General features: G+C 33.9%; 1 protein-coding gene across 1 annotated transcript; it reads right to left on the bottom strand.

Annotated features, from left to right (window-relative positions):
- Positions 1–421: 421 nt before the first annotated feature.
- On the bottom strand, positions 422–14,081 carry LOC120623754 (probable glutamine--tRNA ligase). The gene is made up of 12 exons (XM_039889962.1): positions 13,859–14,081; positions 13,380–13,778; positions 12,224–12,335; positions 8,889–9,257; positions 8,601–8,788; positions 7,881–8,107; positions 6,813–6,949; positions 4,915–5,086; positions 2,926–3,163; positions 2,161–2,306; positions 1,586–1,775; positions 422–519 (listed from the first exon to the last, which is right to left on the bottom strand). Exons 1-12 carry the CDS (start codon positions 13,973–13,975, stop codon positions 472–474), a joined length of 2,343 nt encoding a protein of 780 aa, XP_039745896.1. The 5' UTR covers positions 13,976–14,081; the 3' UTR covers positions 422–471.
- Between the last annotated feature and the right edge of the window lie 679 nt (positions 14,082–14,760).

Genomic DNA, 14,760 nt, shown 5'->3' with positions numbered 1-14,760 from the left:
ATATATGTATTTATGTATTCCATGACGCCCAACATTTATGATTTACATAGTTTACAGGATAACATTTTTATACAAAAAATTATTCTTTGACACAAGATTAGCAATTTTCATTAACAAACTGGCCTCCTAAAAATAATTATTTGATGTGTAGCAATTTGATAAATTACTATCCTGAGATCGGTGAAACGTTACTTTTAGATTGTTATACTCAGTACTCATTGACTTAAAGTTCCTTAGAACAAATCCGAAGTTCCTATTTATGCATCAATTTGGTTCTGGATGATCCCCTCGGCCGCTAAAATCACTTTGCTTAAACAATAGAAGTCAAATTACGGACAGCCTGAAAACATTGTGTAGTAGATATATTGAAAAATAATACAGTTGTTCAATTTAATGAATAATTTATTTTATAAATATTAAAAAATTCGTAACAAGCCTTGGATTTCATACATAATTTATTTATAAACCTATTTATTTTCCAGAATCTTCTTTAAGCGAAACGGTTCTGTTAAATACCATCTGAAAATATCGAAAAAATCTGGTTAAAAGTGTATCAGAAGTCATAAGTCATAGTCACTTTGTTCCTGGGTCATGATAATAAAGTATCTATCTATAATATATTCTCTAGGTATAGTTTAATCCAAGTATGTATCGGTATTTACCGAATTTGTCGAAAAGAAGAAGTCGAAATAAGTATTGTCTTGGTTGATAAAAATTTTATTAACTCTCACCCATTGTGGTGTTTATGTTTATAATTTGATATATCATTTTGATAGGTTAAGTCTTGCCAGACCACTCACCCCTGTCGTCAAAAGTTATTTCAACAAAACAAATCTTTTAAAAATCACTTTTCAGGTTTAAAAGAAACAAAAGCTTTAATAGACGCCTATGTTAAAGTTAAAAGTTTCTTTAAATATGACTAATACACTAGTGTGACAGAATACACTTTGTGACATACAGACAGACAGACAGAAATATTTCACTATACGCTGCCTGTTTGACTAAGTGATCCTTAAAATGACGCCAAATATACATACATAAATTTGAAGATACAGGAAAATAGCCACAGGATTTCGTTACATTTCAGCATACTTATTTAAGTCGCAAAAATATTTCATGATTACTAGAGATACAGATATAGTATAGTATAGCCAGTATAGTATACACAAGATTAAATTAAAATAGTTTATTTGATTTTGAATAAAATGAATTCTTACCAAATACAATCCAAATGTACTGCGTTCAGTTCATTATTTATTAAAAGTGGGTAAAACATACCGTTATATTATTTGAGTATGATGCCACGTAGAAACCGATAAGGGGTATGGGTTTAATATAACTACAATACCCCTAACAGGGTAGCCTGCTACCACCTCTGACGGTTTCTTTACGATGCCGTACTATGGGTTTAATAGAATGCCATACGTCTAACAGGTTAGCCCGCTACCATTTTAGACCGCATCACCACATACCAGGTGAGATTGTAATCAAGAGCTAGCTTTTAGTGGAATAAAAAAATGTCTCAAAACAACAACTAAAATTAAATAAGGCCTGCAAAGTGTGAAAGATGAAATATATAGCATACCATTGTTGAGCTTGAGTCTTTATCTACAGAAAAGAAACCGATTCTTTCGAACTGGAACTTGTCAAGTACTTCAGCGCCTTTGATGGATGCATCAGCAAAAGCTGCTACTGTCTTCAAGGTATCCTCGCGACAGTCGGACAGAAACCCACCTGGAACTTCTGCTGGGTCTTCTGGGTTTTTGTGTTTAAACCTACAAAGAATACAGAGATTGAGGACTCGAGTAAAATGACGCATCCCAATTCCTAGATTCGGTTTATTTGTTGCTAACTAGATGACCTGTTGTACTGGCAAAAAATCTTGTCAACCTATTATCTCTATTATCGCTATAGAAATGAATACGAGTAACACAACTATCTTTGGCCACGCATAAAATAAGAACCTCAATAGATAAAGTTTGAAGAAAAAAAATTATTTGAGGTATTATTGATTTCACCAATACAAAAGTACGGTAGAATTTAATTTTATTACGAGATTATAGCTAAAGTGAAAATGGGGGGGGGGGGGGGGGGGGCACACACAATCTTAAGACTATATTAAGACTATATAATTTCCATAAATCCAAATATTTAACTTACAGTGGCTCGTATAGACGAACTTGTACAGTGATGGGTTGAGATACCCAGTGTATGAACGCTTTCGGTTTTTCAGATGATTCTGTTGACTCCGCGGTGCATTCTACCTCACTGATATTGCCTGCTCTATCTTTAATTACCTTCGCCACCTAAAAATAAAATATTCTGCGTGAGAAATAAGGTTGGGCCTATTTTTTGGATAATTCTAATAAATTAAGATATTTTAAGATATTACTCGCTATTGGTTTCAAAAAATAACAACCTTATTAAGATTTACCACATTATTATAGAATAAAAAAACACTATTTCTTATTATTAACTATCTGTATTCCATATCTAAATTGCTATAAAGCGATAAGGCCGCTAAATTGTATACGTTGTTTTCTTATACTTTACTTTTTATGTACTTTTTGTGGTGTGCAATAAAAGTATATTCATTCATTCATTCATTATTTCTTAATTAAGTAGAATTAGATACAATTTAAGTTAGAAGACATTGAAGAACTGATAGAAGTTGGGTTCCCAAAGTTCTGGAGTTACTTATCACTGGATAGTGAGGAGAAGTAGAATACAATACAAAATGAGTAGCAGGGAGTAGCTGGATACGAGCAGCACAAAACCGTAGCGTGTCGAAAACCCAAAAATATGTCCAGCAGTGGACGTCCTGTGGCTGAGATGTTCATAATGATGAATATTGAAGCTGTCTGTTTTGGAATCACTAATAAAGCATGATTATTACAAAATGTAAATTTACTTTAATAGATATACCTTTAACACATATCCAGCGTGTCGCAAGCCCACTGACTGCGTTGGTGTGAGGCGTCGGTAACCTTTCTCGGGAGTTTCTTTAAAGTCCGTTGCTTCAATGTAAAGTACTTTATCCAACACGACGTTATGCGAACCTTTCTCCGGCTCGTTGGGGAAGTCTGGCACTTGTATCGATATCGGTTTATCACTCGGGAAATTAGTAACGGTAATTTTCAACGGCTCAAGGACAACCATAACTCTGTGAAATAAATAGTCTTATCTATCTTGATAGTCTGTATCACAAATAGAATAAATATATAGAGAAATAATAAATTTATCTTGGATACAGACTACCTAAGGTTAATAGAAGTAAGTATGAAGATAGAAAAGACCTCCTTTTTGCAATGTGTCACAAGAATTATGAACTTTGACAGTGAATAATTAGTTTTTTGTGAGTCCAGGATGCTCAAGCCATAATTAATCAAAAACCATAGATACCGCGTAACTACACCCACCACAATATTTAGGAACGATTTTACACGGGCGTCAGCTGTCTTATACAGTTTGCTATACTCCCTATTGTATGTGGCAGTTGAAGGTTTTAGTCGTGTGATCGTAACTAACCACGGCAGAAGCCTCTCACCAGAGAAAATCCAGAAAATATAAATTCCCTAATTTCCTCTGCCGGGGATCGAACCCGGGACCTCCCGCTTAAATCCATAGCGCTCACCTCTACCAAAGATAAATAAATATACTACAACAATACACACAACGCCATCTAGCCCCAAAGTAAGCGTAGCTTGTGTTATGGGTACTAAGGTGACGGAATATTCATAAATATTTGTAATATGCAGATAAACACCCAGACACTGAAAAACATTTATGTTCATCACACAAACATTTTCCAGTTGTGAAAATTGAACCCACGGCCTTAGTAGCCCTTAGCACAAGTTTTGCAAGCTCACAATCGAAGAGGCGTTTTCGAGTGTCGCTATACTGGAACATCCGGGTAAAATGGATCGCATCAACCCGTTCATTCGTTTTTCCTAACGTCAAAGGTTGTCTGGAAGAGATTGCTTTAGTGATAAGACCGCCTTTGCACGCTCTATTTTATTTTCTAAGTTTCTTCTGTTATTGTGTTTAATATGTATAAAATGTGCGTGTGCAATAAAGACTTCAAACAAACAAACACATATATGTTGTTTTAAAACTCAAATATGCCTAAAATACAATTCAATCAAGGCTTGTGGCAGAACTTTTATAAAATAAAAATCATAAGTACTGTATTTGCGATTCTAAAAAGAGTGGCATAAGTATTTTACTCTGGCGGTAAAGAGTTTGATATTCGAAAACGAAATCACAACTGCAAGCGAGCAAATCATACATTAGTACATGATGATGATGATGATGATGTCCTCCATGACGTATCCGTCAACGGCGACACCTTGGCTTTATCGTCTCGAGTGTGCACGGATATGACTAGCGTAGCCAAATTTAGTTTTGAAGATTCGATTGCACGATCCGCAGTAAAGTTGACCGCTGTTATTATAACTATACGTATAGGAATGCTTAGGCCTAATTTTTTTGTTGTAGCGCTTTGAGTCAATGTGCTCTAGACGTTTCATTTCGAAGGTTTTACATTTTTCACTTATCAGTTTGCGCCATTTAGACCACTGCGTGGCAATTCGCTCCCAATTGCTCCATGGTATATTGCATGATGTTAGATTGCGTTTTAGAACATCCTTAAAGCGCAAGTACTGACCACCAGACTTTCGTTTACCATTACTGAGCTCAGAGTAAAAAACTGCTTTCGGTAGCCGGGTGTCATTCATGCGCGTCAAATGTCCACACCATCTGAGTTGACCTTTCAATATCAATGCTTCCATGCCGTCCATGCTCGATCTCCTCAGAATTTCAGAGTTTGTGATTTTATCCTGCCACTTTACATTAGTACATATTACGTACATTACATATAAATCGTACATATTACATACATTGGTTGAGTTTTACCTGGGAGCAGTGACATTGAGTACATCGCGTACCGCCGCGTCCAGCATGGTGGGGTCGACCGCCCCCACGGCGCCGGTGACGCCGAGAGCCGCACAGAACGTATTGACGGCCGCCGCCGGCACACCGCGGCGCCGAAGAGCCGTCAAGGTGAATAGACGAGGGTCGTCCCAATCTAACAATCATTGCTTATCGTCAATTATCTAACAATACCACGCCAGTTATAAAACTTAAGGTTTCATCATTATCAAATTATGAAAATTAAGCTTAATTTGCTATACTCCGCGAAAAGCAGGAGAATCTGTGTGGTGTAATTTATAATTTGTTCATTAAATAAAATAAATAAATATACTACGACAATACACACATCGCCATCTAGCATCAAAGTAAGCGTAGCTTGTCTTTTGGGTACTAAGATGACTGATGAATATTTTTATGAATAATATACATAAATACTTAGAATATACATATATCAAAAAATGCACTTGAATGTGTGTTTTTTCTTAGATTAACTTTTTGTAAATGAGCAATCATTTTTGCGTTATTAACTTATTGTAACTAGTATTACTTAGTATAAGTTACTTATATATAATAGAACCAAACTCCCGTATCATTATGATAATTTTAATTAATAGTGAAAACTTTATTGGCTTGTGTAAGATCTATAATTAAGTTTATCCATTGTAGAAATTTATTTATAGCTGTTTGTTTTCCAAATAAAAAAAAAATAAAAAAAAAAAATATTCATCATTGTTATTATTATCAACGTCATCATCAACATCATACTAAAACTGAAACTGATGAATTACCATTAAAAAGTTTTACAGTCTCACTTATGGCGCTGACACGTGGACACTCACAAAAGGTATGAACGATACATTTAAAGTCATTCAACAAGCTAAGGAGTTTATCTAAAGGATAAAATTAGAAACAAAGAAATCGGCCAGAGAACGAAAGTCACTGGCACAGCCCAAACCATCAGCCAGTCGTTAATTGTTCGCACTCGTTACATTGAATTATTCAAGAAAAGAGCGTGTACTGCTGATCGGAAGCATATAGCTAAATCTTCTTTGAGTATTTGTTGCACATAACATCGTACTGAAACGCTAAAACGCTTAGCGGCACGTCCTTGTCGGTAGGGTGGTAAGGAAGGTGGTAGCCACGACCGAAGCCACCCTCCAGAACAGACCAGAGCAAAATTCTGAAATTATAAATTCCCAAATATGCTCTGCCGGGAACCGAACCCGGGACGGGACAGAACTTAAAAACACAGCGCTCACCGCTGCGCCGAGGTAGTTAATGGTCATGAAGGCTGTGATGTACAGAGCTGCAGCAGAGACCAAGCGGATGGTCCAGCTGAAACAACCGTCGCCTTTATTTTACATCTTGTTAGTACGGCAGGGACACTTACACTAACTAACTAATAGCATAATTAATGGATAACTATAAAACAAATGAATGAAAGATGAATATATAAAAGGTTTTTTTCAATCACTCAGTAGACACAGTTGCAATAGCAGACTTGGACTCCTGATGGTGGACCAACCGGAAGGCTGTTCATCAACCCAGTGGCCAGCTCAACTTTGTAAAAATACCCCATCTTTTAGTATTAGTAACTTATAGACAGTTGCTAACCAATGTTGATCTACCAGCGCCATACAAAAGTTGTGTTGACACCTGGGATCTTCCACACATAAGAACATTGCACTCGGCTCGACGCTATAACATACTCTTTTGAGGCCGGCTTACGCCATAGACCCAAACATATAAAACATCAATGGCATACTTTAAATAATCGTACAATGTTTGCCGTTGGCGATTGTCAAAATTTGTTTGTGTCTAACATTTAATGTATGAATTTTTTTTTAATCAGTAAACATGAAACTATCCTGATAGCTTACCTTTAACAATACCTTCTTCAATGAGTTTTCCAATCTTTCTCTTAGAGACAACTGTATAGTTAACGTTCAATCTTCCATACTCCCATTGAACTGGGCAATATATGTCTAATGCATTACAAAGCCAGTAATATGAGGATCTGAAAAGTTTAATGGAGTGGGTTTCAGATGGTAAAACATGAAATTGGTAGTAGAAGAGCAATTTGGGTATTGCACTATCCCGTTTTCTGTAATACGTTTCTTCAACCAAAGGTTGTCTGGAGGAGATCGCTTGAAGCGATAAGGCCGCCTTTGTGCATATGTATATTATCGTTTTTTTTTTTTGTTAACCTGGATTTATATTTGTATTATAAAGACCGAGTCCTGCTACTTATATGACAGCGCTTACCGTTGCACCATCTACTGCAATGTACCCTGTGTAGCATTGAGATTATGTGCAAACCATCCCTATGGGATAGGCATTTAGTCGAGCAGAAGACTTAAACAGGATATTGATGGTATATTATGATACACTTGTGTTGATGGTTGCTCATACTTGGGAGACAGCTTTGATGAATCTTTTTGCAATGAATGCATTGATTATATTATGTAGCCGACCTAGTATAACTAAATTGAAACACAATACTGAGATCTAGTTATTGGATTTGCATGTTCAATTAACGATGACAAAGTCCTGGATTTGATTCCCAGCAGGGCTAGCACAGGCAGGTGTGTCCTGACTTTGAATAAGGTATTGTCACTTTTATTGCTTTATTATTAATAACACTGTGATAACGATTGTAACAGCCCAACTACTTGTATTAGAGCAGAATAGCGGTTCTAACTCTTAATGCTATAAATCCTTTTCTTTTATAGTGGAGGCCAGTGCAAAGCAGTAGTTAATTTAATCTGATGATGACTCAATATAAATAGCTTATTTTCGAGTTCTATAATTCAACCAATTTGTTAACCAATCAACCAAGTCAACCAATTTGTTAACTATTTAGTATCTACAACTGTTGGTTAAAGTAAAATAAATAAATAATCGCAGCCACAGAACTTGGCTGTCATTTTACTGGGTTGATGACTTACCTCCTTGACTGGAACTCCTTAGTACACAGTGAGTGTGTGATATTCTCGATACTATCACATAGGCAATGAGTGTAATCATAAGTGGGGTAGATGCACCATTTGTTGCCAGTCCGGTGATGCGGCTTGAACTTTATTCTGTATGCCACAGGATCTTGCTTACCCTCTTCTAAAGTAATCTTCATTCTCAGCGTGGCATCACCTTCATCAATTTTACCATTTTTCATATCCTTAAAATTAGAATACAGAAGATGAACTTAAAATATTTATTATTTGAATTCTATTTTTATTTTCATTGAAATTATTTGAATAAGAAAGAAAGAAAGAAAAATCATCTTTATGGTCACAGATTTGTGTAAAATGTTACATAAATTTTTAAAGGAATAAAATTAAAAAAATGTGTAACAAAGGAGCTGGCTCAGTATAGCTGCATACTAAAATGTGCAGCACTGGTTTTTAGCCAGTCACATTATTTTCGTCGTCACTGAATCCTCGAGAATAAACAATAACAAAATAATCATAAAAAAGGACAATAACATAGAATATATAAACAAACAAAAAATATTTTTTACCCCTGAAGGACATCGTGAAATACAAAATCATCAAAGAGGTAAATAATAAACTGAATCAAAAATTATGAAATTAATAAACATGAAAAACTAAAACATAAAATCAAAAAATAGACATTTAATATCCATTATTAAAACACTATTTTATTAATACCTCAAACAGTTGAAGGCTCTCCTCAACAGGCCTATTTCTCCAAGGCGAGGGGGGAGGATTGAAGCCTTTAATTTCGTCAGACTTTTGATGACACACATATGCCAGATCCTTATTAATCAACTTTACAGCCCATTCATATAGCTGATCAAAATAATCGGAGGAATGCGTAATTTTATATGGCTTGTAGCCTAAAACCACAAATAAGCAGTACAATTTATAACAAATGTTAAGTTATTTTACACAAATAATTATTATAATCCACACCATGTTAGAATGATAAAAACTTACCTAACCACTCCACCATATCTTTGATACCAACAAAGAACTTTTCTTCTTCTTTCTCAGGATTTGTATCATCATATCTCAAGAAGCAAATACCATCATGAGCTGCAGCATACCCAAAGTTTATATTAATAGCTTTAGCATGGCCTATGTGAAGAATACCATTAGGCTCGGGAGGAAATCTGGTCCTCACTTTACCAGATGTAATTTTAAGATGTTCTTCTATCAACTTCTTTGTGTTCGGTGTTACAATATAACCATCTGTCCTATAGTTTTCACCAGGTGCATGAAAAGGTAATTTTTTCATTAGTTCTGGCATAGATGTTGCACCTCCAATATCACCAGAAGCTGCAGATACCTGAGATTCTTTGTGGCCTGTAATAAAATGAATAAAAATCATTTTAGTTATTGTGTATTCATATATAAGTTCTAGAAATACTTCCATCTACTTGTATCATAATATATGCATTGCAAAATTTATTTGTCATACAATCCCACCCAGGTAATCTGTCTACTACTACTATTAACTGGTAATAAATAATAATAAAAAAAATTAAGTAATAAATAAATTTGGTTAACTTAACAAGCATCCTATTTCAAGAGTAAAAGCTGGTGTTGTTATCAATTAAATCAATAGCTGTTGTTTCATGCAGCAGAAAAAAATAAACGCAGCAGAAAAATGTATGTATTAATTTTTTGAATCTCAATACAGTCAAAAATCAAAAAAAAAATCAAAAAATTGTTTATTACATTTCAAGATACTTGATACAACAGTTGTCGGAGCCCCCTTTTAAGCTTGTAATTGCCTGTACCAGGGGATTCCGCTCTTCCTTAAATATAATACATAGGTATATATTTTATTAACATTTTACTTTTTTATTTAATTAAAAACAATTTTAGGTAGGTAGTTAATTTTAAGTTTCACTACAATAATTTTAGTTATAAGTAATATATTACCAACTAGTTTTATAATCATTTAAGTTTGACTTCGATTTATAGTTATAAACAATGTTTTAAGAAAATAAATTTTACAATTATTTGAGTTATACTACGAGTTTTAGTTATAAACAATGTTATCTAACTTTAAATTTTACTTAGCCAAATTTATTAGTTCACCGTGTTATTCCATAAAATGTATGATATAAGTATGCATGTGTGTGTGTGTGTGTGTGTGTGTGTGTGTGTGTGTGTGTGTGTGTGTGTGTGTGTGTATTTATGTGTGAATTTGTATATGAACATGAATATAATATAGTATGCGTCTTCGTTAGAATATTTATTATTATTTATTATATATTATTGTGCATGTGTATTTATATCTGTATATTTAATTATGTATAAAATTTTCAATATCGTCGTAGCTTAAGTTTTTTACCCAATTACTAATTATAGATTTACACTCATAAAAGGATTTATTGTATATTAGTGTTGCTTTGTTTATTTTGTTATATAGAACAGCGTGATTCAAATTGTACCTTAGCAAATTTAGTTTTTCTATGGGGAACATTGACTATATTATTCTTTCTTCTCCTTAACGTTATACATGGTTCATAAATTAGATTTTTGTGTTTTTTTAAAATTGTCTGTATAATGTACAATTTGCGTACCGATGGTAGATTACTAATTTGGTATAAATTATGTGTTGAGAATGTCCTTTTTTTGAAATACATTATTTTTAGTAAAGTACGTTGTGCTCTCTCTACTTCTAGGAAACGTGTCTTGAGTGCTCCACCCCAGATAGGGATACAATAGGTTATTATTGATTGGACTAGCGAGGTGTAGATTTCGTTTAGTAAGTTTCTAGATTTATTCGAACTACTTGTCGTATCTTTTGGGGCTATATATCTTAGTGATTTAAATATCCAGTTAAATTTACGTATTCTTGATGTAATTTGTTCAATTTGTGGATACCATGATAACCTTTGGTCCAACATCACCCCTAAATATTTTACATATTGTACTTTATTAATTTGAGGACATCCACACCCATCATTGAAGCCATCCAATGCCCCACAAGTATGTATTTTTATGTTGAAGTCTTGGCAAGGCTGAGAGCTATTATAAATACTAAAGCAAATGTAGTTAGTCTTTTCAGTATTGAGGGTGAGTAGATTATTTCTCATCCATAAGGCCACCTGGGCTGTACCCTTCTCCGCATTCATTTTTAAATCAGGCCAGCTGCTACCAGTGAAGACGATTGCTGTGTCATCAGCGTAAGAGTATATTTTCGCATTAGGAATAGACATGTTGCAGAGATCATTTATGTAAATGAGGAACAAGGTAGGGCCCAGGACACTTCCTTGTGGGACGCCACATGACACGTCAATATCATCACTTATGCAGTTATCAAGTTTAACTTTCTGTTTTCTGTTAGTCAGGTAATCTTTGAATAAAAGTAACTGGGTATCTCTAATGCCTATTTTTTCTAATTTTTGTAAAAGAATTTCATTTGAAACCGTGTCGAAGGCTTTTTTTAGATCTATGAATACCGAGAGACATTTTGTGCCTTTATCGACTTGTTCGGTTATTAGTGTAATAATGGCCGTAACTGCGTCTTCTGTTGAGATTCCGTGTCTAAATCCAAATTGATTTGGTGATAGAATATTGTACTTGTCAAGGTAATTTAGCAAGCGCGTATTTATTAGCTTTTCTAGAATTTTAGCCAAGACTGGAAGCACCGAGATAGGCCTATAATTACTAACATTCTCTTTGTTACCACCTTTATGAATAGGCGTTATAATAGATCTTTTTAGTGAATTGGGAAATACACCTGTCGCGAAACACAGGTTTGCCAAATGTGTGAGAATAGGTATAATTTCATTTTTAACGTGTTTGATATAAGGGGTGGAAATATTGTCCCAACCAGGGGCACTGTCTAATTTTAAGTTATTTATTATTATATTTATTTCGTCATGGTCTGTATCCAAGAAAACAAGTGATTGGGGATGGGTTTGTAATCGATGTAAAAATTGGTTTAAATCACCTTCATTTAATGTTGTACTAATATTTTTAGCTAGTTCGTTGCCAATATTAGCAAAGTAACTGTTTATATAATTTGCCGAATCGAGTGTGGTTAGTTTTACGTTTGTGAGTTCTGAATTTACGCTAGTAGGTTTATTTGTATATGTTAGTGTTTTAATATTTTTCCATAATAACTTATTATTGTTAATAGATTACATAATACAGTGTGTTTTAAGTTCTCGCTTTAATGGGAATTAAAGTCCGGCAGCCAAAGATGGCTGGGTACTTTATTTGGCTCAAGTATAGGCAAAAGCATAACATAATCTAATAATGATGTTAAATAACTTGATGCAATTTACTTGAAAATATGTAATTAAACAGACCTTGGGGTTCTTCTTTAACTTTTTTATTGCTATCCACACTTTTGGACTTCTTTTCAGGCTTAGGTGGTGGCGCCAAATCAGTTTCTGTTTTAGGACCTAGTAAATCTAAAATCTGAAATGCAATTTAAAAATATTATCGTGAAAGTTCTGATTTGTGAACAAATTATTGATATTTAAAAACAATGGTCTTCGAACATGCTACATTTTTGCTTTTGCTTTTATAATACGGTTGTACGTATTGCTGTACGGTCAATAAATAAACTTAAATCACGTGAATCCCTCCGTGAAAAATTGAAAGAAATAGGTATACTTACGGTAGCCACACAATATATTTATGACAATATAGTATTTGTAAGACGACATATTAGTCTTTATAAACAAAAAGTGGATATAAACAGTCGACTTACAAGAAATGGTCATAAATTAGTGACATCTGCATATTGTCTGCGAAAGGTGCAGAAGTCATTTGTGGGATTGAATATACGCTTTTATAATATGATTCCTAAGGTAATTTTGGACCTACCAATGCATAAGTTTAAAGAATGTGTTAAAACACATTTATTACTGTGAGGTTATTATACAATTGATGAGTTTCTTAATGACAAGGTTGCTTGGAAGCATCCAGCTCTGCTTTCATCTCTCACAAGATAGAAAAATGAATGTTAAAATGTAAAATGTAATTTTTTGATGTTGGAAAAGAGCAACTGCTGAGTTTCCTGCCGGCTTCTTCTTAGTAGAATCTGCCTTTCCGAACCAGTGGTAGAGTCACTACACATGGACAGACTTGACGTTTCAAAAGTGCTTGTATTAGGCCTACTTGAAATAAATGAATTTTGAAATTTTGATATTTTGAATTTTAAATATGATGATAAATGTAACAGCCCTATTCATGAGAGCTTGGAGCAGTTTTAATAACCCATTTTGATCTGTTACTATGATGTTACCTCATCTCCGCTGAAGACTGGACCCTAAATTGAACCGTCTTAGGTAGACTGTACTGTGTAAGGAGAGGTTTTCAAACCCATTTGGGACTCTTAATCATGAGCTTGTTCACACAATGCAGCACAACTCACTGAATTTGTGTTGCATTATTAATACTACAATCAATGTTTCTGGTGAGATTATAATTCTAAAGCAATCTTTATTTATACCTCACCTGGACTGCAACTTCATTTTGAATAGCTTTTCCATCAGCCCATTTAAGATCAGCTCTAACTGCTTGCATAATTACACCTGAATTAAACCGGTACCTTTTTTCTATCAGCTCCTTTTTATATTTTTCCATTTGCTTTTCGACTGCTCTCTCTACCTGTTCAGGTGATACTGACACACCAACTCCACAAAATTCCTCAAATTCACCCAAGTTTATATTTTCCTCATTGATGTGACTCAATAAATAATCCAACGCTGCATCAACCCTCAAGGTGGAATCTAACTTTCCGTTAGCTACATATTTGCAGATCAACGGCAGTCTGTTTTCAATTTGAGGCTTTATTTTTGTAGCCAGATGGTAGAGCAGCAAGCCAGAGCCGGTTGGTATATTACCAATATTTACCTGAAATATGAGATGCGTAATTAACTTAAAAATAAGTTTAAATTGAACGACAATTAATTTCCAATAATAACAGCTCTAACCTCACTCAATGCGGCAAGTAGAAACTTAGTAACTTTCGCGTTTTTTAAGGTTTCCTTTGCCTTTTGTTCACTTAGGCCTAAAAGAATAAGCTTTTCTATAGTTTCTTCGGGCGCCATCGTTCGTTTCTGGACAGTCCACTTTAAATAAAATATAGAATTGCTAAGATCACAAAATTTAAAATAAAATTTAAATAATGACGTCTACACATAATACATACTATTGCAATCTTTGGTCTACAGTCTACACCACTACCACAGATAAAACAGCACCTTAATATTTATTTAACACAGATTAATAGTACCTTTTTTTTAAATTTATTTTACGGTAGTTAAAATTAAATTTAAAAGTTTCAATAACGATGGAGATATCCCTAAGGATGGCATGAATAGAAACTTAAGTCTTTGTTGAATATCCGATGTATATAATTAATAATTTTGCTTATTTTGGTATATAAACCTAATACCTACAACATTAGTGTTGCTAGTGTATTATTTTCAAATACCTTTCTATCCCTATAGCAACAAATTTATCGATGCATTTTTATTTATAGATTTTCCGTTGACCCAGAAATAAAACTCGACAACAAAATTTGAATCCAAAAAATTACGCAAAGATTTAGATATTACCTTAAGTCATTTTGAGACAAATTCATTTATTTTTACTCCCAAAATGATGTAATTGATACCAAATGGTGTGCTGATGTTATTACATGTGAGGGACACGAAAATATTTGGTCACTATATTTTCTTCAATTGTTTTCTTGATAGACAATTTTAAAGTTATTGTAAGGAATATAATTAAGAATAATTTATTATATAACTGATTTGGATTTATTTTGTTAGTTTGGTGTGTAGTATATATTTTATTGTGTTAAACTTTCTTGTGAATATGAAGTTTTTTT

Source organism: Pararge aegeria, chromosome 5, assembly GCF_905163445.1.
Source record: "Pararge aegeria chromosome 5, ilParAegt1.1, whole genome shotgun sequence".
NCBI classification, from domain to species: Eukaryota; Metazoa; Arthropoda; class Insecta; order Lepidoptera; family Nymphalidae; genus Pararge; species Pararge aegeria.
The sequence above is the reverse complement of the archived record's forward strand: the minus strand, read 5'-3'. Positions and strand labels throughout refer to the sequence as shown.

Coding starts and splice junctions, on each gene's coding strand:
- LOC120623754 (XM_039889962.1), bottom strand. CDS start 13,975: ATGGCGCCCGAAGAAACTATAGAAAAGCTTATTCTTTTAGGCCTAAGT. Junction 13,779..13,858: donor TACTTGCCGCATTGAGTGAG/GTTAGAGCTGTT, acceptor CTCATATTTCAG/GTAAATATTGGTAATATACC. Junction 520..1,585: donor AAGACTCAAGCTCAACAATG/GTATGCTATATA, acceptor CGATATTTTCAG/ATGGTATTTAACAGAACCGT.